This window comes from Salmo salar, chromosome 09 (assembly GCF_965601325.2).
Source record: "Salmo salar chromosome 09, fSalSal1, whole genome shotgun sequence".
In the NCBI taxonomy this organism is placed as follows: Eukaryota; Metazoa; Chordata; class Actinopteri; order Salmoniformes; family Salmonidae; genus Salmo; species Salmo salar.
In genome coordinates this window covers 140647415-140670889 of record NC_138299.1, presented here as the reverse complement: position 1 = coordinate 140670889, position 23475 = coordinate 140647415, and the positions used below count along the sequence as shown (strand labels likewise).

Here is a 23475-nt window from a genome sequence, read left to right as displayed (position 1 = left end):
AACAGTCAGTCACAGATATGCTGTGTTTGCATGTGGCTGATGATGACATGTTCTGTAATACTGATCTGTATTATACTGAAAACAAGACTCCTCTCTCTCAATGTTCTAACCTTGTTCTCGTCTCTCTCCCTTATCCTGGTTCTGCTCTGCAGGCAGTGGCCCCATCCAGCTGTGGCAGTTTCTGCTGGAGCTTCTTACGGACAAATCCTGTCAGTCCTTCATCAGCTGGACGGGAGACGGCTGGGAGTTCAAGCTGTCCGACCCTGACGAGGTGAGAGGTCATGACCCCCCCCACCTCTGACCTTACATGGCATGGGGGCCCTAAACAGTTAGACAGATGAGGTTGATGTCTTTTTAATGTGATGCCAACAACACTGTCATTTGCCTCACTTAGACTTTAGTGGTATCAGGTACATTTAGCTACATTAAATATTGATCCATGTCAAGAGAAGACATGTACACGATAACATTGTATTGTGAGGTCAGTGCAGAGCTCTGTCTCAAGTTTGATACACAGTGTAACAGGGTGCCTTTTCCCTCTGTGACTCAGGTGGCTCGGAGGTGGGGGAAGAGGAAAAACAAGCCCAAGATGAACTACGAAAAGCTGAGCCGAGGCCTGCGCTACTACTACGACAAGAACATCATCCACAAGACATCAGGGAAGCGCTACGTCTACCGCTTTGTCTGTGACTTAAAAAGCCTGCTGGGATACACCCCCGAGGAGCTCCACGCCATGCTGGATGTCAAGCCTGATGCGGACGAGTGAAAACAGAGGGATGAGAGAAGAGAAGAAGAAGAGGAGAGTAAAGGAGCCAAGGGGACTGGGGCTCAGAGATTGATATTTACCGTCCGGTAAAAGGGGGCGTCCATTTTGGGACCAAACATGTTCATTCTTAACACCTAAACTGTGGTCTGTATCATTTTGAGCTGTTGTCAAGCGGTGTTCAGAAAAGAAGCACTATGCCAAATGTGCAAATTCATAATATGTTGCATTTGAGATAGATACAGGTATTACTTAGTAACTCAAGGCACAAGGAAAGCTATCAATTAGAATAGAATGGCCATTTAGCCTAAGTAGGACAAAAAAAAACTGCCATTGAGGAAGAGGGCCAAGAGACAGTGAAGGAATCATTTTAGGGAAGGACATTGCATGGATGGAGAGTTCCTTCTATGGAATTTGTTGCCAAATTAAAAATGGAAAGTAGTGGAAATACGTCACTGTTTCTATGCCACTGCACACAATAGGCATTGGGTAGAGTTCACAGCTTGGACCAAAAAAGTATTTTTATTTTTACTGTTGTTTCAGAAGCATAATGTTTGTGCCAGTATTATCGTTGAGATTGTACTGTTGAGTCTCAGTCCGACCAGGGTTCCCCCGTTTAGTTTTTTTTATGCTGATGAAGCTATTCTGAAACCAAACATTGCACCATTTAAGGCTAAGTTAGTCCTGTCTCCTCTCTGCGAAAGCCCAATAACTGAAACATGCTGATTTGGTTATACAGATGACACTAGACACTGGCGTTTTTACTCATTTTCATAGGTTGGATGGAGAGTAACTTACTCATACCAAGAGTGGTTGATAGACAACTGAAAGTAACCGTTGCTTTAAAACTGACGCTTTCACCTTTGCACATTTGCCGCTTCACTATAGAAATATACTGTCTGCCACCAGGACTGCAGATTGCATACATTACTGTCCTGCCACCAGTAATAAAAGTCCTTAGACACCCTTTCTGTGGTAAGTTTTGAAAGTATGTGGACACAAAAGAGTCAAACGTGCCCAATCTGTATATTAAGTGATTTTCCATGCCCCCATTTTAGCATTGTTTTAGACGAGAACAAATAGGGAGGGACCTATTGTCGACAGATTGAATTGCGAGCCATGTACATGAGGGATTGTTTTTGTCGGAAAGCGTAGGAATGTAGAGTGTACTGTATTTTTGTGTGTTATGTGGTGTTCTCTGAATGAAGGGAAGCTGCCATTGCTAGGTAAGGTATATCAAGGTGCATGATGGTAGTAGGATGAAAAGATAAGGGTTCGAAGCAAGGAGTATAAACTTTGGATGACTGTTTGAAGAAGAGGACTGGGTGGCTTTGGGAGGGAACCGTGGAGTTGTGGAGTTGTGAAGTTAAAGAGAATGATCATCATTAAGGCATGAGGATGAGATTAATGCTTGTGCCGTTGCACAGCTTGGAGGATTTTGTTAACTGAAGTGTTTGTATAGATGCTCCCTTTCACCACTGTCGGAGGAGGTAGAGATCTATAGGAAACAGGACTACCATAACAGTTGGGCTAAAGGACTACTTGGAGAGATTGTGGCATTATATGCTATTTTCTTACCATGCTTTGTACATGCTTTTATATTGTTTCTAAGACAAAAGGACATCCCATTCAGTATATGGAATGGATAAATGAAATTATATGCCCTGAATACTGTATGTACTTGTGCAGCTTGCTGAAGATCCACAGTAGTTTTGCTGGTTGTCGTCAGTGGGAACATGACTGTACGCAGGCATTATGGGAAAAGCCGAAGTCAAGAAATATCATCTTAAAATACAAATGTTATTGTTTACAGTGGCTGAATGTTACCCATATTGATGAAAATAGGTTTTGAAATGTCTATTTGTACAGATTGTATTTCATAACGCTTTATTAAGACCCAGATTAAACAAATAAGCAAGAGACAAAGCAGGAATAATAACCAAACCCATGTGAGGTCTGGGCGATAGATAGCGCTTTGGGTTTGTCCACCATCTTGGAGGACATGGACCGTTATTCCCTCACGTTCAAAGTGTTGTTTCTGCTTTGATCTTTTGATTTGTTGGAAAGCACTCAGCGTTAGGACTCAGCAAAGAGATTTGGCTGGACTGACTGTAGTTCCCCCTTGAGATTATAGGAAAGCGATTTCTTTCCATATTAGTTACTTTTTAGTTGGGCAACTGACCACAGAGTTGGTACTTCAAGTGTCAGTCAGCATAAACACACACACACCCACACACACACACATGTAATTGTGTAGAGAAGATTGAATTCTCTTGAACAAATCAATCCACCCAATCTCTGTGGTTCCGTCCTTTATGCACGCTACATTTCCAGGATTCACATCACTGTTTGATTATTACTGTTCAGATGTTTTTACTTCAAAGAATGTTTTTTTTTAATGTTAGGACAACTGTTCAGATATTTAAATATATGCTTAAGTTGTTGTTGACGATGCCTTCCAGCTCCAAGCCAGTCACCATTTTGAGTAGATCAGAATATAATATCTTTGTCTGTTTAAATGGAACATATACTGTGTCTGTTTGGTCTTCAAAGTCAAGTTTGTTTCAGTAAATGTCATTCATATACATTAAGTTGTAGACACAAGTATTGCACAGCTATTTCTAAATGGACTAAATACATACATACACAGATACCTTGCCATATTACCATATCTCAAACTGCTCCACTAGGAAACCTGTTTTGTTATGGATGGTGTTGTTTTTTGTATATTTTATAGTGTTTCTGTATTTTTGTTAATGAGATACTTTTTATGTATTTAGTTCACAAACATTTGAATATTTTTCAATAATTTATATTTTATAAAAGAAAAAGACACAGACAGCTGGTGCTTTCATGGGAAATAAAGGTAGCACAGGAAAAAATGTAGCGATTTTCTTTCGATATAGAGAATAGACCTTTCTGTTAAAGAAAAAGGCTGATGCTGGCCCATCATTGATTTCTGCTGGAAAGTTTTATAAACTGAAGCTTCTATTTCTTAATGTACTTTAAAAAAAATTATGTCATAAAAAATATATGTGAACAAATATTTCATACTTTTGTGTGTATTGTGTGGTTATTTCTTCTAATATTACCAGAGCAAAAAAGGCTTTTGAAACATTACATCTATACTGTAACATACAGTACATTGAGCTCTTAACATGAAAGAAATCAGAAATTGCAGTCTTACTTGGCTTCCTGGCCTTGACTACATGCCAAAAGAAAGGTTAGTCAGCTCTTTGTAAACACAATAAAAGTAGATACAGAATTTTCTCCTGTACATATTATTATCCTCAAAATATTTCTGTGTACTGATTTTAATAACTACCTGGACATATACTGGACGAATACATCTAGTCCTATTCACATCACACATTTGCATATTAATAACTCACGTCCAAAACCTGCCTGAGCAAGTCAGTATCTCACTCAACCATGATAACACTTAAGACTGTTTACACAGGCAGCCCATTTCTGATCTTTTTCCTACTAATTGGTCTTATGACCAATAAAATCAGATATTTTCACATTAGATCTTATTCAGAGCTGATCTGATTGGTTAAAAGACCAATTAGTGAAACAAAAGATCAGAATTGGGCTGCCTGTGTAAATGCAGCCGAATATAGCACATCTTCAATGTGCAGATCAATAGTATGTGTTGGTCTCAGTTTAGGCCTGGTGGCAGATCAAGGTCCCCTCTGAAAGGCATGCTGGGACGTCGCTGGCGGGTACCTGGTTAACGAGCCTGTCACTTCCACGGTGATGGTGACGTCAAGCAGAAGCAGGCACACTGGGCCAATTCATGTGTTTGTAACCCTAGGGTCCTAGCAATTCCACTTCAGATAAAAACCATACAGGCCATGGCCCGCTCCCCAGCAGCTGCCCTGGCCGACACAGCACAGCTGTCTGGCTCCTCTAGAACAGCACACTGGACAAAAGGCCAAGGACCAGTCCCAATACAGACTAGTGTCTTCATCCCACAGTCACAGAATGATCTCAACCAAACTAAGCTTTATCAGTTATTGGCATAAATATGTACATTTTTATATTCCTTAACTGGGATGATAATGTATAACGACTTGGTGTCACATCATGAGATGTCACATCAGAACAGATGCTAGACCTTGAAATCCGTACCATACTTAAGATGTATTGTACATCAAAAACCAAGTAGGAAGATCCTTGCTGAGATGTTCAATAGCGTGCAATATGCTCATGGTTCAAATAAGCTGTAGGGAAGAAGCTTAGGTTAGAACTTTAGTATTAAAACTATAGTCTCAGACTCCTTAACAATGGTATCATTTTTACTGGGACTTGGATGCAACTGTAATGAGGTCTGTGTGTAGCTTGTGTAGAGGAGTCAGGAGCAGGACAGCAGATATGAGTAAATAAATGTAATTTACTCAAAATAGGCAAATAAAGTACAGTAAAGCAAGCCCACATAACAGACCGTATAACCTCTTATGGCTAGGGGGCAGTATTTTCACGGCTGGATAAAAAACGTACCCGATTTAATCTGGTTACTAATCCTACCCAGTAACTAGAATATGCATATACTTATTATATATGGATAGAAAACACCCTAAAGTTTCTAAAACTGTTTGAATGGTGTCTGTGAGTATAACAGAACTCAAATGGCAGGTCAAAACCTGAGAGATTCCTTTACAGGAAGTGGCCTGTCTGACCATTTCTGGAACTTCTTTGCCATCTCTATCTTTTACAAAGGATCTCTGCTCTAACGTGACACTTCCTACGTCGTCCATAGGCGCTCAGAGCCCGGGAAAAAACAGAATGTCGTCATCCCAGCCCCAGGCTGAAACACATTATCGCCTTTCTCAAGTGGCCGATCAAGGGACTGTGGGCTTAGGCGCATGACCTGGCCGCCCCAGTCTTTGTGATTTTTTCCTCTGTTTGCCGAAAAGGAGATTCCCGGTCGGAATATTATCGCTTTTCTACGAGAAAAATTGCATAAAAATTAATTTTAAACAGCGGTTGACATGCTTCGAAGTACGGTAATGGAATATTTAGAATTCTTTTGTCACGAATTGCGCCATGCGCGCGACCCTTCTTTACCATTCGGATAGTGTCTGGGACGCACGAACAAAACGTCGCTATTCGGATATAACGATGGATTATTTTGGACCAACCCAACATTTGTTATTGAAGTGGCAGTCCTGGGAGTGCATTCTGACGAAAACAACAAAAGGTAATCAAACTTTTATAATAGTAAATCTGATATTGGTGAGTGCTAAACTTGCCGGGTGTCTAAATAGCTAGCCCGTGATGCCTGGGCTATGTACTTAGAATATCGCAAAATGTGCTTTCACCAAAAAGCTATTTTAAAATCGGACATATCGAGTGCATAGAGGAGTTCTGTATCTATAATTCTTAAAATAATTGTTATGCTTTTTGTGAACGTTTATTGTGAGTAATTTAGTAAATTGTTAGCAAATTCCTCCGGAAGTTTGCGGGGGGTATGCTAGTTCTGAACGTCACATGCTAATGTAAAAAGCTGTTTTTTGATATAAAAATGAACTTGATTGAACAAAACATGCATGTATTGTATAACATAATGTCCTAGGTGTGTCATCTGATGAAGATCATCAAAGGTTAGTGCTACATTTAGCTGTCTTCTGGGTTTTTGTGACATTATATGCTAGCTTGAAAAATGGGTGTCTGATTATTTCTGGCTTGGTACTCTGCTGACATAATCTAATGTTTTGCTTTCGCTGTAAAGCCTTTTTGAAATCGGACAGTGTGGTTAGATAAAGGAGAGTCTTGTCTTTAAAATGCTGTGAAATAGTCATATGTTTGAAAAATTGAAGTTTTTGTATTTTTGAGGAATTTGTAATTCGCGCCACGCCTATCATTGGATATTGGAGCACGTGTTCCGCTAGCGGAACGTCTAGATGTAAGAGGATAACATACAAACAATCACTCACAAAAAACATGGGGGAACAGAGGGTTAAATAATGAACAAGTAACTGGGGAAGTGAAACCAGGTGTGTAAAACAAAGACAAAACAAATGGAAAATGAAAAGTGGATCAGCGATGGCTAGAAGGCCGGTGACGTTGACCGCCGAACGCTGCCCGAACAGGGAGAGGGACTGACTTCGGCGAAAGTTGTGACAGTAACCCCCCTTGATGCGCAGCTCCAGCTGCGCGCCGACACCGACCTCGGGGACGACCCAAAGGACGAGGCGCAGGGCGATCCGGGTGGAGATGGTGGAACTCCCGCAGCAACCAAGGGTCCAGGACGTCCTCCACCGGCACCCAGCATCTCTCCTCTGGACCATACCACTCCCACTCCACGAGGTACTGAAGGCCCCTCGCCCGACGCCTCGAGTCCAGGATGGCTCGAACAGCATACGCCGGGGCCCCCTCGATGTCCAGAGGGGTTGGAGGAACCTCCCGCACCTCAGATTCCTGGAGTGGACCGGCCACCCCCGGCCTGAGGAGAGACACATGGAACGAGGGATTAATACGGTAATCTGGGGGAAGCTGTAACCTGTAGCCTCACGGCCCATTGCAAATGCACATGAGCAGCGTCCCAGGTCTCCACCGAGCGCTTAAACCATTTGTCCACCGCAGGAGCTTCGATCTGGCTCTGATGCCAAGGTACCAGAACTGGCTGATACCCCAGTATGCACTGGAAAGAGGAGAGGTTAGTGGAGGAGTGGCGGATTTAGTTTTAGGCCATCTCTGCCCATGGGATGATCCCTGCCCACTCCCCCTGCCGAAACCTACCCACATCCTGGTTTACTCTCTCAACCTGCCCGTTACTCTCGGGGTGAAAACCTGAGGTGAGGCTGACCGACACCCCCAGACATTCCATGAACGCCCTCCATACTCTGGACGTGAACTGGGGACCCCAATCAGAGACTATGTCCTCAGGCACCCCGTAGTGCCGGAAGACGTGAGTGAACAGGGCCTCCGCAGTCTGTAGGGCCGTAAGGAGACCGGGCAAAGGGAGGAGACGGCAGAAAACCGATCCACAACGACCAGGGTCGTTGTGTTGCCCTGTGAGGGAGGAAGATCCGTCAGGAAGTCCCCCGACAGGTGCGACCACGGCCATTGTGGAACCGGGGAGGGGTTGTAACTTCCCTCTGGGCAGGTGCCTGGGAGCCTTGCACTGGGCGCACACCGAGCAGGAGGAAACATAAACCCTCACGTCCTTGGCCAAGGTGGACCACCAGTACTTCCCACTAAGGCAACGCACCGTCTGACCGATGCCAGGATGACCAGAGGAGGGTGACGTGTGGGCCCAAAAGATCAAACGGTCGCGGACAGCAGACGGAACTTACAGACGCCCAGCTGGACACTGGGGAGGAATGGGCTCTGTGCGTAACGCCCGCTCGATGTCCGCGTCCAACTCCCACACCACCGGTGCCACCAGGCAAGAGGCCGGAAGTATGGCAGTATGATCCATGGACCACTCCTCTGTGTCATACATCCGGGACAGTGCGTCTGCCTTAGCGTTCTGGGAACCTGGTCGGTAGGACAGAGTGAAAACAAAACGGGTAAAGAACATGGCCCACCTTGCCTGGCGAGGATTCAGTCTCCTCGCCGCCCGGATGTACTCCAGATTGCGGTGGTCAGTCCAGATGAGAAAAGGGTGTTTAGCCCCCTCAAGCCAATGTCTCCACGCCTTCAGAGCCTTGACAACAGCCAACAGCTCCCGGTCCCCCACATCCTAGTTTTGCTCCACCGGGCTGAGTATCTTCGAAAAGAAAGCACAGTGGCGAAGCTTCGGTGGCGTGCCCGAGCGCTGAGAGAGCACGGCTCCTATCCCAGCCTCGGACGCGTCCACCTCCACTATGAACTCCAAAGAGGGATCTTGATGAGCCAGCACAGGAGCCAAGGTAAACAAAGCCTTCAGGTGACCAAAAGCCCTGTCCGCCTCAGCCGACCACTGCAGCCGACCGGTCCCCCCTTCAGCAGTGAGGTAATGGGAGCCACTACCTGACCAAAACCCCAGATAAACCACCGGTAGTAGTTGGAAAACCCTAGAAACCACTGCACTTCCTTTACTGTGGTGGGAGTCAGCCAATTACGCACGGCTGAAATACGGTTACTCTCCATCTCCACCCCTTAAGTGGAAATGCGGTAACCTAGGAAGGAGACGGACTGTTGGAAGAACAGACATTTCTCAGCCTTGACGTACAGGTCATGCTCCAACAGTCTACCAAGCACCCTGCGCACCAAGGACACATGCTCGGCGAGTGTAGAGGAGTATATCAGAATGTCGTCGATATACACCACTACACCCTGCCCGTGCAGGTCCCGGAAAATCTCGTCAACAAAGGCCTGGAAGACTTATGGAGCATTCTTCAACCCGTACGCCATGACGAGGTACTCATAGTGACCTGAGGTGGTACTAAATGCCGTCTTCCACTCGTCCCCCTCCCGGATACGCACCAGGTTGTAAGCACTCCTGAGATTCAATTTTGTGAAGAAGCGCGCCTCGTGCATTGACTCGATCGCACTGGCGATAAGAGGCAGCGGGTAGCTGTACCTCACAGTGATCTGATTGATACCCCGATAGTCAATACACAGGCACAGACCTCCATCCTTCTTCTTCACAAAAAATAAACTTGAGGAGGCAGGTGAAGTGGAGGGCCAAATGTATCCCTGCCCCAGGGATTAGGAGACATATGTTTCCTCCTGTGACAGAGGATACACGTGACTCCTGGGAAGTGCTGCATCTACCAGGAGATTTATCGCACAATCCCCCCGTCGATGGGGTGGTAATTGTGTCACCTTCTACTTACAGAAGGCGAGAGCCAAATCGGCATATTCTGAGGGGATGCGCACGGTGGAGACCTGGTCTGGACTTCCCACCGTAGTCGCACCGATGGAAACCCCTACACACCTCCCTGAGCACTCTCGTGACCACCCCTTGAGAGCCCTCTGTTGCCACAAAATAGTGGGGTCGTGACAGGCCAACTAGGGTAGGCCCTGCACCACGGGAAATGCAGGAGAATCAATAAGGAAGAGACTGATTCTCTCCTTGTGACCCTCCTGCGTAACCATGTCTAGTGGAGCGGTGGCCTCCCTAATCAGCCCTGACCCTAATGGTCAACTATCTAGGGCGTGCACAGGGAAGGGTATATCCACAGGAACCAGGGGAATCCCTAAACTATGGGCAAAAGAACGGTCAATAAAATTCCCAGCTGCGCTTGAATCTATGAGCGCCTTATGCTGGGCATGCGGGAAAAACTTAGGAAATTTGATAAACACATACATGTGAGCAACAGGGGGCTCTGGGTGAGCCTAGTGCCGACTCACCTGGGGTGACCCGATAGTGCCCTGCCTGCTGCCTCGACTCCCTGAGGAACACCCCCAGCACCGACCAGCAGTGTGCCCTCTGCGGCCACAGATGGTGCAGGGAATGGCCCCTCCTCCGGTCGCCCTAAGTGCAGCACCTCCCAGCTCCATGGGCGTCAGAGCGGAGGTGCTGGGGGATGGAACTGACAGGCCCCGATCCGGACGTCCGCGGGCAGTCAGCAGGTTGTCCAGCCGGATGGACAGGTCCACCAGCTGGTCCAATGTGAAGGGGGTGTCTCGGCAGGCCAACTCCCGACGGACGTCCTCGCGCAGACTGCACCGGTAGTGATCGATTAGGGCCCTGTCGTTCCATCCCGCTCTGGCGGCCAGGGTCCGGAAGTCCAATGCAAAATCCTGTGCGCTCCTCATTCCCTGCCTCAGGTGGAACAGTTGTTCACCCACCGCTCGACCCTCAGGTGGGTGGTTGAAAACTGCCCGAAAGCGGCGGGTGAACTCTGCGTAATGGTCCGCGTCTTCTTCACTCCATACGGCGTTGGCCCACTCCAGGGCTTTGCCTGAGAGGCAGGAGACGAGGGTGGACACGCTCTCACGTCCCGAAGGAGCCAGGTGAACGGTCGCCAGGTAGAGCTCCAGCTGTAGTAGGAATCCCTGGCATCCGACAGCCGTCCCATCATACTCCCTCGGGAGCGCGAGCCGAATCCCGCTGGGACTGGGTGAAGGAGGGGTGGACAGTGGGGTCGACGGTAGTGGGGCTGGTGGAGGCGCTGGAAATCCTCCTCCTCTCTCCCGACGATCCATCGTCTGCAGCACGCAATCCATGGCGGTGCCCAGACGTTGCAACATGGTCGCGTGCTGCTGGACGCTCTCTTCTACCGCCACAGGGAAGGCGTCTGCTCCTGCTGACTCCATTCGTTTTGGTGAGTGATTCTGTGATGAGGTCTGTGTATAGCTTATGTAAAGGAGTCAGGCAGAGGACAGCAGATATGAGTAAATAAATGTAATTTACTCAAAATAGGCAAATACAATACAATAAAGCAAGCCCACATAACGGACCGTATAACATACAAACAATCACTCACAAAAAAAACATGGGGGAACAGAGGGTTAAATAATGAACAAGTAATTGGGGAAGTGAAACCAGGTGTGTAAAACAAAGACAAAACAAATGGAAAATGAAAAGTGGATCGGCGATGGCTAGAAGGCCGGTGACGTCGACCGCCGAACGCCGCCCGAACAAGGAGAGGGACCGACTTCGGCGGAAGTCGTGACAGCAACATGACTAAAACTTCTCGTACCTGCAACTTTTTATAAATACAGTAGACAGGATGTAGATGCTGACACTCAAGCATGCACACATACGCGCACGTACACACAGACACACTGGCTAATTTTCTCCTGGACTGGAGGAGCATGTGCAGAGGGTGGCTTAGGTGATGCAGGTGGCTCTTCTAACATTTACGATTCCACCCCATGGGCCTGTGATCCAGACCAGACACCATAACCAGGCCCCTCGTGCCAAAAAACCCAGAACAAAACCCAACACATCATGATACCATTCACACCTGTTGGTTTCACATCCAAAGAGAGAGAGAGACAAACCACTCAGATGAGGTGTGGACTTCACATGGTTATTTGTTTGTATCTCACTCAACTCACAGACCCCAAAAATGTAATCACTGCTGAAAAGAGAGAGAATAGAAAAGTAAACCGTAGAGCCTGGTGGTGGCACCAAGATGTCAGGAGATGGAGATGTCTGCCTCCCTGTCTGAGACCCCATGTCGCTCACAGCTTACTCCACTCCAGAAATGGAGAGAGACGCATTTGTCAGACTTCAACCCAAATATTTATCTAAAGGCCTCGCTTGCGAAGCTTCATCTGTCTCCTACGCCTAGTCTTTTAAACAGGAGTGAGAACGGAGGAGGAGGATGAGGATGAGGATAGAGCACACTACGTTTCAGACTGAGATAGCTGCACTACAGAGGTTGGTGAATTGTGTTGTTCAACACAGTTCAGGATGACATGTTCTGTTAAGATGAAAAGACTGAGATGCAGGGGAAGAATAGAGTAGGAGGGGGATAGGACCTTTGACTGGCTGTGTGCTGTGTTTACTGCCATGAGATTCTCCTAACCACCGGACCTTACCAGGAAAAACTCCTAGTCCTACTTAGTAAGCACTGTATGTTGTGCAGGCCTATTGCGTAGTTGGTTAAGCAATTTGTCTAGGATGGTAAGACCCATGATGCCTCCCTGATCTCTGCCTCTCTCAGTACTTAATCACAGCTTCTCTGTAGGGAGAGATGGAGAGTGTGACGCAGACAGATACAGCTCACTGCTTCCATTACGCAGAGAAGGCATGAAATATGACCAACATTCCCCTCGGCCCCCCCATTGGCAGTAACACAACAGAGTTGGTTCTATTCTCGTCTTATTGTTCTCCATGGTAGAGTTTGCTTGTTTGAGTCAATATGGACCCAGGGTAGGAGTGGTGTCTGGGGAACACATAAACACATTGGCCCATGTCCGTTACAAGAGACAATATATTTTCCAACGGTTTGACCCTTCTCATGGTTCCTGCTGTGGCCAAACATCATCCAGAGACGAAGGATTTACACAATCACCACAGTTGTCAGAGACTGAGTAAACACCAAGAAAGCAGTGACACTTTTAAGATGTTTGACATTTACGGAACATTCATGTAATTAACAAACTTGATTGACATACAAAAGAAGACATTGTATTTACTATGACTTCCCACTCCGGGAAAAGGAGGTAGTCAATCTCCTGCTTTTTTTCTTTTCATTCTCATTCATCTTTGTGTATTGTGGTGGAGGAGATGGGTTGACCCACATGTCATTGCAGGTGGAGGACTGTATTATACAGGTTTATGAAGGTCACGGCTGGGGCATCCTCAGCTTGGGCTGCAATTTGCATTTTTATTGCTGTTGTCGCATCCCCAGTTAATATGCCATTGACTCCCAAAGGCACCCCTGGTCCTCGTGGTAGCCCTGCTGAAATGAGAGGCAGTCTTGGGGCTGGTGGACTGCCCGCCCTGCATTCATGAGGGCCTGGGTACCAGGGACCTGGCATTCTGGGCAGGAAATGGACTGGCTTCACATGGTAATGTGGACTTTCCATTAGTAATGGTGATTGATTTACAACCCAGGCACTACAGTACCTGTCAGATACAGGGCCACAATGAGGGGGGTGGCTTCTTTGTGAGGAGGTGAAGGAGTAGATGTGTGTTTGAGGAGTGAGTGGAGTGGTCTTGCCCGGTTAAGGGGAGAGTGAGGAGGGTTGGTGGGGTGAAGGGATGGTCGTGAATGTGTGGAGCCACATTCCTGCATTGGTTACAAAATGGATTCTCCAGACCACAAGAACAAAGGGGAATGGTAATACGCTATAATTTATTTTCCTGAATAAAGGTCATTTTCAATTTTGGTTCTTAAGAGGCCAATTTATTACTTGACTTGAATACAGACACTGAATTTGATATTTATAGGTCTAGAAGCGTTTCAGTTGGACATACTGTAAGAATGTGATTCCATGCATGTGTTCCTCTGTCTGTACAAGTGGATTGTGTGTGTGTGAGCATGCACGGGTGTTTATGTGTGTGTGTGTGTGTGCAGCTGGATTAGAACAGGTTTTGGTCACTGTCCAGTTGTAGGACCGAATGTTTTCACTTGTCTTTTACAGCGGGTCGGCTGGGATTCAACAACTTTCCCAGGACATCTGCTCAGAGCGCCCACGTTAGAGTCCTTGGCCAATCAGATGGCTTTGAACGCCCCTCAGACCAGTGTGTGCGTGCTGTGATTGGCAGCTGGAGCCAGGGCCCAGAAAGGGAAGGCCTGAGAATTTTCCGAAACATTTTCTTCTCTGCCTTGGTTCTTGCCAACATCTGCTTCCAATCACAGTCAGCGAGTAGCCCCCCACCCTCCCCCAGTCTGGCTTTCTTACAAACACACACCAGTCCCATGCTGGCCACCCCCTCAGCTCCTGCCACTGCTGCCTCCCACCCCTCAAAGGCCCACAGTCCTCTCTCTTTCTGCTATGGACCCTCCACTCCCTAGCCCTCTCTATTCCCCCCTCGCTTGTAATGACTCCTTGAGTATGATTTTTTTCCCATGGTTTGGATTTGAAAGCTTTCAAATAACCTTCAACAACTGAGGGAAGTGTTAATTGTCTAGCTTTGTCTGAGGTTCATTAAGTCTGTCAGCAAATTAAGTTGATTTCATTACATTTTATAAAGTCATTATTACAATAAATCAAAACAATATTATCTTCTAATGTCCTTGGTAAGAAATATAACTGGCTTGAGAGGAGATGTTTTCCATTGTGGGTGTGAGAGTTGTGGGTGGGTGAAGAGAGAGTGGATCAGATATGAATGTCTTAAATTAAGGTAAAGTGAACACACAGACACTAACACACTAACGCACACGCACGCACGCCGCACACACACACACACACACACACACACACACACACACACACACACACACACACACACACACACACACACACACACACACACACACACACACACACACACACACACACACACACACACACACACACACACACACACACACAGCTGCATCATGGAACTGCTGCTCTCAGCACCCCACTCCCACCCTCTCCCTGAGAAAACAGAGTCAACCATTTTCGTTCTTCACCAAAGCCCCATGGCTTTCACTCTGTCTTTTCTCTTTCTTCTTGTATGTAGCTTGCCTTTCCCCCTTTACTAATGCTTTCAACCCCCAGCCCCTCCCCCTTAATTAAACTACTTCAGCCTCATGTGTGGTCAGTTGTAGCTTTTCTTGCGTGACTTTCAACCATGCAGATTGAGTCAATAAACAGTGAAAACCCTGCTTATCATAGCAGGCACTTTCCATACATATTCAGAAATAAGCATGGTGAATCACTGTAGGCGAACAAAAACACACAACCTAAGGAGCTCTTATTGGAGTTCTCAGCGGCGTTTGCAGGAGGTCTTACTGTATTATTTCTGCCTCTGAGGCTTCAAGGCTAAACATGGGAAACAAGATTCCTGGAGAGAAAAGTTAGTCAGAGAAAGGTTAAGGATTTTTCCAACTCCCACTAACATGTGCTGTACAACTGATAAAGGGTATAACAAACATGTTAGCTCTAAGGCACAAACACAAGTCATGGGTTTCTAGTGACCTAAGATGTAGATACAGACTGTTCTTGAGCTTCCTTCCCATTGACCTTTGACCCTTAACATCATTGGCTCTCTGGCCTGCTCCTGCTGAAGCTGTTGTGATTTAGTGCCCAGTAGTGCTGACCGTTCTTCCTGGGTAATCCAGGGCCTAGACCTGGCCTGGCAGTAAATCTACTGTCTCTGTCTAGGGAGATAGGGTCAAACTGCAGACAGGGTTCTTAGGTTGTATCCTTTGCCTAAGACATTTTCTGGTAAATCGCATTGATCCAACCTGGACTGAATGCAAGTAAAACATTACGAGAGATATTTTCATGGACCGTCTTCTTGCTTGTATTTCCTGCACAGGCACTTGTGAAAGTAGAAGAGTTGAGTAAACCTTAGGTTACCTCTGACTGCGGGAATTGAGGTCTCCTTGGCAGAGAGCAGAGCTGAGGAGGCAGTAGACAGCCAGGTCATGTTTGGTCTATGGTCTCTGGTTACAATGGTCTCTCACCCCTCCACCTCTCATCACTTCATCAGTCTACTCTCACTGTTCACCAGCCTCTCAGAGGTGGCTGACCAAGATGCAAGAGTGCAAGCGTTGCCATAACCAAAAATAAAAACATGGACACAGAACAAGCATGGGTGAATGTGTGTGACTGCAGCCTGTGCTAACTAAGCAGAAGAGGGGGAAAAGAAAAGAAAGTAAAATTCAGCACCTGCTATCCCACAATCCTTAGTTACTCATGGGGAATTGGTTACCTGCTTCTTGTCTTGATTCACACTTAGGGCTCTATTCAATCCGTATTGCAGAAATTCTATGCTAAAGCCAAATAAGAATTTAAAGGCATTGTTCCCTCGTTGGCGGAGATGGCATTCATGGTAAATGCTGCATATGTTAGCTCAATCGGAAAGGACCTTTACATTTATATTGCAAAATCTGTAACGCTTCCGCAATAGGGATTGAATAGAGCCCTAAGTATTTTTCTATATTTTTAAGGCTGATTAATTATGTTATCAATTTATAATATATCTCTATAGCTACCTTACAAATGGTTCCTCAACTGAAGATAAAGGACAAACCGGGTGACACTTTAAAATGTAAGCAGTTTAGAAAATAAAATGCAAAATGTTCACAAAGTCTTACTTTGATTTAAAACACTAGAGAGTTCCAGCAGATATGGTCCTTGTGAGGAATTCAACCCTCCCTCTCTCTTCCAATGGCCACAATGAGTAAAGTAATCAGTGACAAACTTTGGCATCTCAGAGGTTAAAGCTTTGTGGGAAAGGACAAGAGCATTTAGAGTTTGTGTGAAGGCAGACATACACAACATGAATGAACTCACACAACATTAATTAACACATTTTCTTTCAATAACACATTAAAATATCTCCTGTCTGCCTTGAGCCATAAACTAGGTGGACGTAAACTTACACAAGAAAACATTCCTAAATTGATCAGTCTGCTGGCAGGTGGCTTTGCCAGTGGTTAGGGCAGCCAGGCCGGCAGGGGAGAAGGCCACTGGGACTTGGGAGGTGCTCTGAGTGGTCTGCTGCCCATGAGTGGGCATCTAGACGGACAGCTATGAGCCCTAAACTGGCAGAAGATGGTCACAGGCGGAGTTGCAAATCATTACTCTTTGGGGCTGCAGTTGCTAATGGAAATACAATGTTCTTCAAGGGAACTCTCAAGAGCTCCTAAAGGTCAGAGATCATAGTCACCCTTACGTTTTCATTTATTTATTTTCTGTATTTAAAATGTCACAACCTTACTGTTGTAATATGGAAAGATCTGAAGGAGTTGATAGACAGGTGATTATGGCTAGATAAGGTTTCAGTTTGGCAAGAACAAGGAAACATGTTCTCTTTTCACTGTAGTTCAAAGGTTAACACTGTCTACATTTGGAAACAGAGGTTTCTTGAAGTCATTCCTGGAGTCGTTTGACCTCCAAGCTCTAAAGTTAGTCAGTGGCATATTTTTTGCTTGTTCAGAACACACAACAAAATCATCATCTCGCATGGCTATTTTCAGTGGAAGGCAACATTCCACAAACCCACAGTGTACAATACCTAGAATTAAGCTTGGTAAGTACCACCACTTCTTTCCAAGGAAGCTGAAATCATGCAATCAACTAAGCCATGTTGCCAGTAGTATTTTTCCACAGAATCGTTCTATATGACTAAGTAGACACATCAGCCCTCTCTCACCTCTCTCACTGTCTCAGTGTGATGTCATAAGATGACACTGTCCAAGATGACACTGTCCAACAAGATGACACTGTCCAAGATGACACTGTCCAAGATGACACTGTCCAAGATGACACTGTCCAACAAGATGACATTGTCATGACACTAGCAGTGCCTGCACGTACACCCCCCTTAGGCCTACATGTGTGTATCTCACAAAAGCCAGAGAGAGAAAATGGGGGGGGGGGGGGGGGGGGAATTAGGAAAAGTTCCCTGGGCCTGCAATATAAACAGGGCCCTCCAAGTGACTAAGGCCTAATATAAACCAGAGTCAGGCGTCTGTCTGTGCCAGCTGGGTACCACCCCGCTGAGTCAATGAAACTTTAAAAGACAAGAGAGAAAATACAATGTAACACATACCATCAATAGTGAGGGAACGTGAGGGGGAGGGCGGAAAGCAGTTTTTCACACGCTGCGTAGGAGACAAACTCACCTCAGGTCACCGACTTTCCCATACAAGGATCACAGTGACATATGGACATCGAGTTAGTGTTGTTCATCGACTGGAAGAACAGAAATTCCCATAACTTGTGTGAGTGCATGTGTGTCTGCCTGTGTATATGTGTGTTGTTGTGTGTATTATGTCTATGAAGGTGTAGGTGACGGAGGAAGTCCTCCTGATTCTCATAGCTTGAATGTGTACTATAGACTGAACAGGGATGTTGAAACCCCTCACTAAGCCCAGATGAATGTTGCTGGTCTAAGTTTGGCCCTTGGGTGGCCCTCAGTGTTCTCCATGGGGGTGTGGTGTCTAGTGGAGAGGTGTTTGGAGGGGAAGAGGGGAGGAGGAGGGTCTGGTTCTCAGGTCTGAGCCAGAGCAGACAGTCCTGCTCTTTATCAGTGTAACATGGTGGGGCTAGACTAGAGATTAGTCACCAAACCACCCTGTAGTCTCTTCAGTTATGATAGTGGTTGTGTAATACAGAACATACACTAACAGTCTGTTGAGGTACCTGGATCTGAGGCATTACACACACTAACAGTCTATTGAGGTAGCTGGATCTGAGTCATAACACACACTAACAGTCTGTTGAGGTAGCTGGATCTGAGTCATAACACACACTAACAGTCTGTTGAGTAGCTGGATCTGAGTCATAACACACACTAACAGTCTGTTGAGGTACCTGGATATGAGTCATAACACACACTAATGGTGTGTTGAGGTACCTGGATCTGAGTCATAACACACACTAACAGTCTGTTGAGTAGCTGGATCTGAGTCATAACACACACTAACAGTCTATTGAGGTAGCCGGATCTGAGTCATAACACACACTAATGGTGTGTTGAGTAGCTGGATCTGAGTCATACCACACACTAACAGTCTGTTGAGTACCTGGATCTGAGTCATAACACACACTAACAGTCTGTTGAGGTAGCTGGATCTGAGTCATAACACACACTAACAGTCTGTTGAGTAGCTGGATCTGAGTCATAACACACACTAACAGTCTATTGAGGTAGGTGGATCTGAGTCATAACACAGTGTAAGTGTTTGTGATACTAGTAATAATTCTGACAGTTGTTTGTAGTAAGAACAAGAGAGGTGGTAACTGAAGAAAGAGAAACTATAGCAACGAGTTGAAAAAGGACAAAGGGCAGAAAAACAACTGAGGGGCACAAGGGGGAATAACATTAATCAATAACCCTGGAGTGACCATTTACACACTGCTCTTAAATGAAGTCACAAAGAGGTCATAACTCCTGGAACCACTTGGCTGCGTAGACTCCAGTCCCGACCACTTGTGTGACACTGTTGTTTGGTCTCTGAGGCAAGGCGAAACAACAGAAAAGAAAACACACACAGAGCTAACTATCTTTAACTGTACGGGCCGGGTGCCTGAGTCTACTCAGTGGGACAAACTCCCTCCCTCCCTCCCTCCCTCCCTCCCTCCCTCCCTCCCCCCTCCCTCCCTCCCTCCCCCTCCCTCCCTCCCTCCCCCCCCCAGGCTTTTCCAATTCCCACATCACGGGGTTGAGCGAGGCGAGGCAGACCCGCTCCATGGCAATCTCCTGGGCCGTGGCTGTTGGCTGGGAAAGGCCAGGGCCCACCGTTCTCACATTCTCCCCTGCAGCACAGCAAGGAGGCTCAGAGCAGCCCAGAGGCAGATGTGTGGTTGGGGACCTGGCCCGTGCTCCCAGCCTCCAGAACAAACTCTTCCAGAAATGTTCATGCTGATGAATACTTGCATTTCTATACTCTGCAGACTACAAATACGCCAACTTTCCAAACTAAGACACTGCACTGCCAAAACACTGACAAAGGACAGACGTGCACCCAACAAGAGTGCTACTTTAGCTCGAACACCCCATCCCCCATTCCCCCCTGTGCTGCAAAGTAGATAAGGGGGAGGAGAGAGAAAAGGTCTGTTTTTAGGTCAATGACCTGGCAGCCATTAGTGTGTTGCTGTGGAACTGTAATCGGGGCTGTTAGAAAGGACACTCCTTCCCTGGGCTGGCCAGAGGATGTGCTCCGCTAATCAGACACACAAACACAAACACACAAGCACACATATGCGCGTGCACACACACACTGGATCTTCCCTTTCAGCTGTGATTGCACTTTTCAGTATCTCTCCCAGCTAAGTGGAGCAGTGGTAGGAAACCACATTTATCAGACACACATCGCAGTGCGACAACATCCCAGAAGACATCTCTGCAGTTCACCACAACACAGAGCGCTGTACCCTCACCGGGTTTGAACTAAAACAATAGCACTCTCTGGGACCTGCACCCCAATGCATTCTCAAGTCTGTTTGGACCGTAAGAAGCTTAAAGAAAACGTAATGCAGCTGTAAACATAAGTGTGTTACACACAAATTAATTTACAGACTCACATCTGCATATCATAACTAAATCTCATATCCTTTGAAAACCCACCCTAACACCAGCACCATACATTTGTTGTGTAAACATATTGTCTCAAACCAAACCGTTCTCAACTTAAAGACGTTCGTTTATAGCACAGACTCTCCAGCGATGGCAGCTGCTTTGAAAGTAAACTCTGGGGCTTGAGGAGCTCCAATGAGACGAGAGTGTGTTGTCATTACTATACTGTAAGTGATGACTGTCAGTATGCTATCAGACCAAAGCCAGAGCTTCATATCTCCCTACACTGCATTGCTTTGAGAGAACATCTGGAGGGACAAAGAGTGTGTGCAGGTGGGGTACTGAACAGCATGCCTTGCTTATTGTCACGGATACTTAGGGCAGGAGGATGGAGCAGAGTCAAATGCAGGATACTATTGTCCAGTAGGCCAAAGTTTATTGACACCCAACACACTAGGTGAATCAAAAGCACAGGGATCGCACAATGCCCCAAAAGGGAAACAGGTAATCCAATAAAGAGGAAAAATACGCACGGGGCTAGAATCAATACTCCAATATATAAACGCTGGAGAAAAACACAACGTACAACACCACTGCCCACTGACAAACAAATAATCCCGCACAAAACACAAACCCAAAGGAACAAACTAAATACCCCCCCGTACTAATGACAGAAAAGGAAACAGGTGCGGACCTAGACAGACAAAACACAACGAACACAGAAACATAGATCGGTGGCAGCTAGTAGACCGGCGACGACGACCGCCGAGCGCCGCCCGGCCGAGGAGGGGCACCATTTTCTCTGGATACTGTGACAGTACCCCTCCCCTGACGCGCAGCTCCCGCAGTGCGCTGACGCCGGCCTCGGGGACGGCCCGGAGGGCAAGGCGCCGGCCGGTCCGGACGGAGACGATGGAACTCCTGGAGCATAGTGGGATCCAAAATGTCCCCCACCGGAACCCAACACCTCTCCTCCGGGCCGTACCCCTCCCAGTCCAAGTGGTACTGCAGGCCCCCTACCCGACGTCGGGAGTCCAGGATGGCCCGGACTGTGTACGCCGGGGCCCCCCCGATGTCCGGGGGGGCGGAGGGACCTCCCGTACCCCAGCGTCCTGCAGTGGACCAGCTACCACCGGCCTGAGGAGAGACACATGAAACAAGGGGTTAATACGGTAATATGAAGGGAGTTGTAACCTATAACACACCTCGTTTATTCTCCTCAGGACTTTGAACGGCCCCACAAATCGCGGACCCAGCTTCCGGCAGGGCAGGCGGAGGGGCAGGTTCCGGGTCGAGAGCCAGACTCTGTCCCCCAGATTATACACGGGGGCCTCACTGCGGCGGCGGTCAGCGCTCTCCTTCTGTCGCCTGATAGCCCGCTTCAGGCACTCCTGGACAGCACTCCAGGTCTCCTTAGAGCGCTGCACCCATTCCTCCACCGCAGGAGCCTCCGTCTGGCTCTGCTGCCAGGGCACCAGGACCAGCTGATAACCTAATACTACCTGAAAAGGTGACAGGTTAGTAGAGGAGTGGCGCTGAGAGTTCTGGGCAATCTCGGCCCATGGCACGAACCTCGCCCACTCCCCTGGCCGGTCCTGGCAATACGACCGCAGAAACCTGCCCACATCCTGGTTAATGCGTTCTACCTGCCCATTACTTTCAGGGTGGAAACCCGAGGTCAGGCTGACCGAGACCCCCAGCCTCTCCATAAACGACCTCCACACCCTAGAAGTGAACTTGGGACACCGATCAGATACGATGTCCTCAGGCACCCCGTAGTGCCGGAAGACATGGGTGAATAGGGCCTCCGCAGTCTGTAGGGCCGTAGGAAGACCGGGCAATGGGAGCAGACGGCAGGACTTAGAGAACCGATCCACAACAACCAGGATCGTCGTGTTCCCCTGAGATGGCGGGAGATCCGTAAGGAAATCCACCGAGAGGTGCGACCAAGGTCGCTGTGGAACGGGGAGGGGCTGTAGTTTCCCTCGAGGCAGGTGCCTAGGAGCCTTGCACTGGGCGCACACTGAACAAGAAGAGACATAGTGTCTTACATCCTCAGCCAAGGTGGGCCACCAGTACTTCCCTTTCAGGCCTCGCACTGTCCGTTCCACCCCAGGATGACCCGAGGAGGGTAAAGTGTGGGCCCATCGGATCAGGCAATCATGAACACCAAGCGGAACGAACTTCAGACCCGCGGGACATTGAGGAGGAGTGGGTTCTGACTGAACCGCCCGCTCGATGTCCGCATCCACCTCCCAGACCACCGGCGCCACTAAACAGGACGCAGGGAGTATGGGAGTGGGATCGATGGTCCTCTCCTCGGTGTCATAGAGACGCGACAGTGCGTCGGCCTTCCGGTTCCGAGAACCCGGAATGTATGAAAGGGTGAACTGGAACTTAGTAAAGAACATAGCCCACCTAGCTTGACGAGGATTCAGTCTCCTCGCTGCCCGGATGTACTCCAGGTTACGGTGGTCGGTCCAGATGAGAAAAGGGTGACGTGCCCCCTCAAGCCAATGTCTCCACACCGTCAAAGCCCTGACCATGGCTAACAACTCCCTGTCCCCCACAATGTAGTTGCGCTCCGCCGGGCTCAGCTTCCTAGAAAAGAAAGCGCAGGGGCGGAGCTTCGGAGGAGCGCCCGAACGCTGTGACAGAACTGCTCCTACCCCAGCCTCGGACGCGTCCACCTCCACTAAAAATGGCAAAGAGGGATCTGGATGTGCCAGCACCGGAGCGTCAGTAAACAGAACCTTCAGATGATGGAAGGCCCTGTCCGCCTCCGCTGACCACCGCAGCCGCACCGGACCCCCCTTCATCAGTGAGGTAATGGGAGCTGCCACCTGACCAAAACCCTGGATAAACCTCCGGTAATAATTGGCGAACCCCAAAAACCGCTGCACCTCCTTCACCGTGGTAGGGGTCGGCCAATTACGCACAGCCGTAACGCGGTCACATTCCATCACCACCCCTGTGGTGGAAATGCGATATCCTAGGAAAGAGACGGCTCGTTTGGAGAACTCACATTTCTCAGCCTTGACGTATAGGTTATGCTCCAGCAGCCGCCCAAGCACTCTGCGCACCAGAGCCACATGCGCGGCGTGTGTGGCGGAGTAGATCAAGATGTCATCGATGTACACCACCACACCCTGTCCGAGCATGTCTCGGAGAACCTCGTCCACAAAGGATTGGAAGA

General features: G+C 47.7%; 1 protein-coding gene across 4 annotated transcripts in view; it reads left to right on the top strand.

The window, feature by feature from the left end:
- LOC106612966 (protein c-ets-1-B) overlaps positions 1-3816 on the top strand; it is a 42588-nt gene extending 38772 nt beyond the window's left edge. For all 4 annotated transcript variants that reach the window (XM_014214708.3, XM_014214707.3, XM_014214705.3 and 1 more), the window contains 2 exons: positions 153-271; positions 551-3816. In XM_014214708.3, coding sequence (XP_014070183.1) covers positions 153-271; positions 551-766 — 335 coding nt within the window. In that variant the 3' untranslated portion in view covers positions 767-3816. The remainder of the gene's footprint in view (positions 1-152; positions 272-550) is intronic.
- The last annotated feature ends 19659 nt before the right edge of the window (positions 3817-23475 follow it).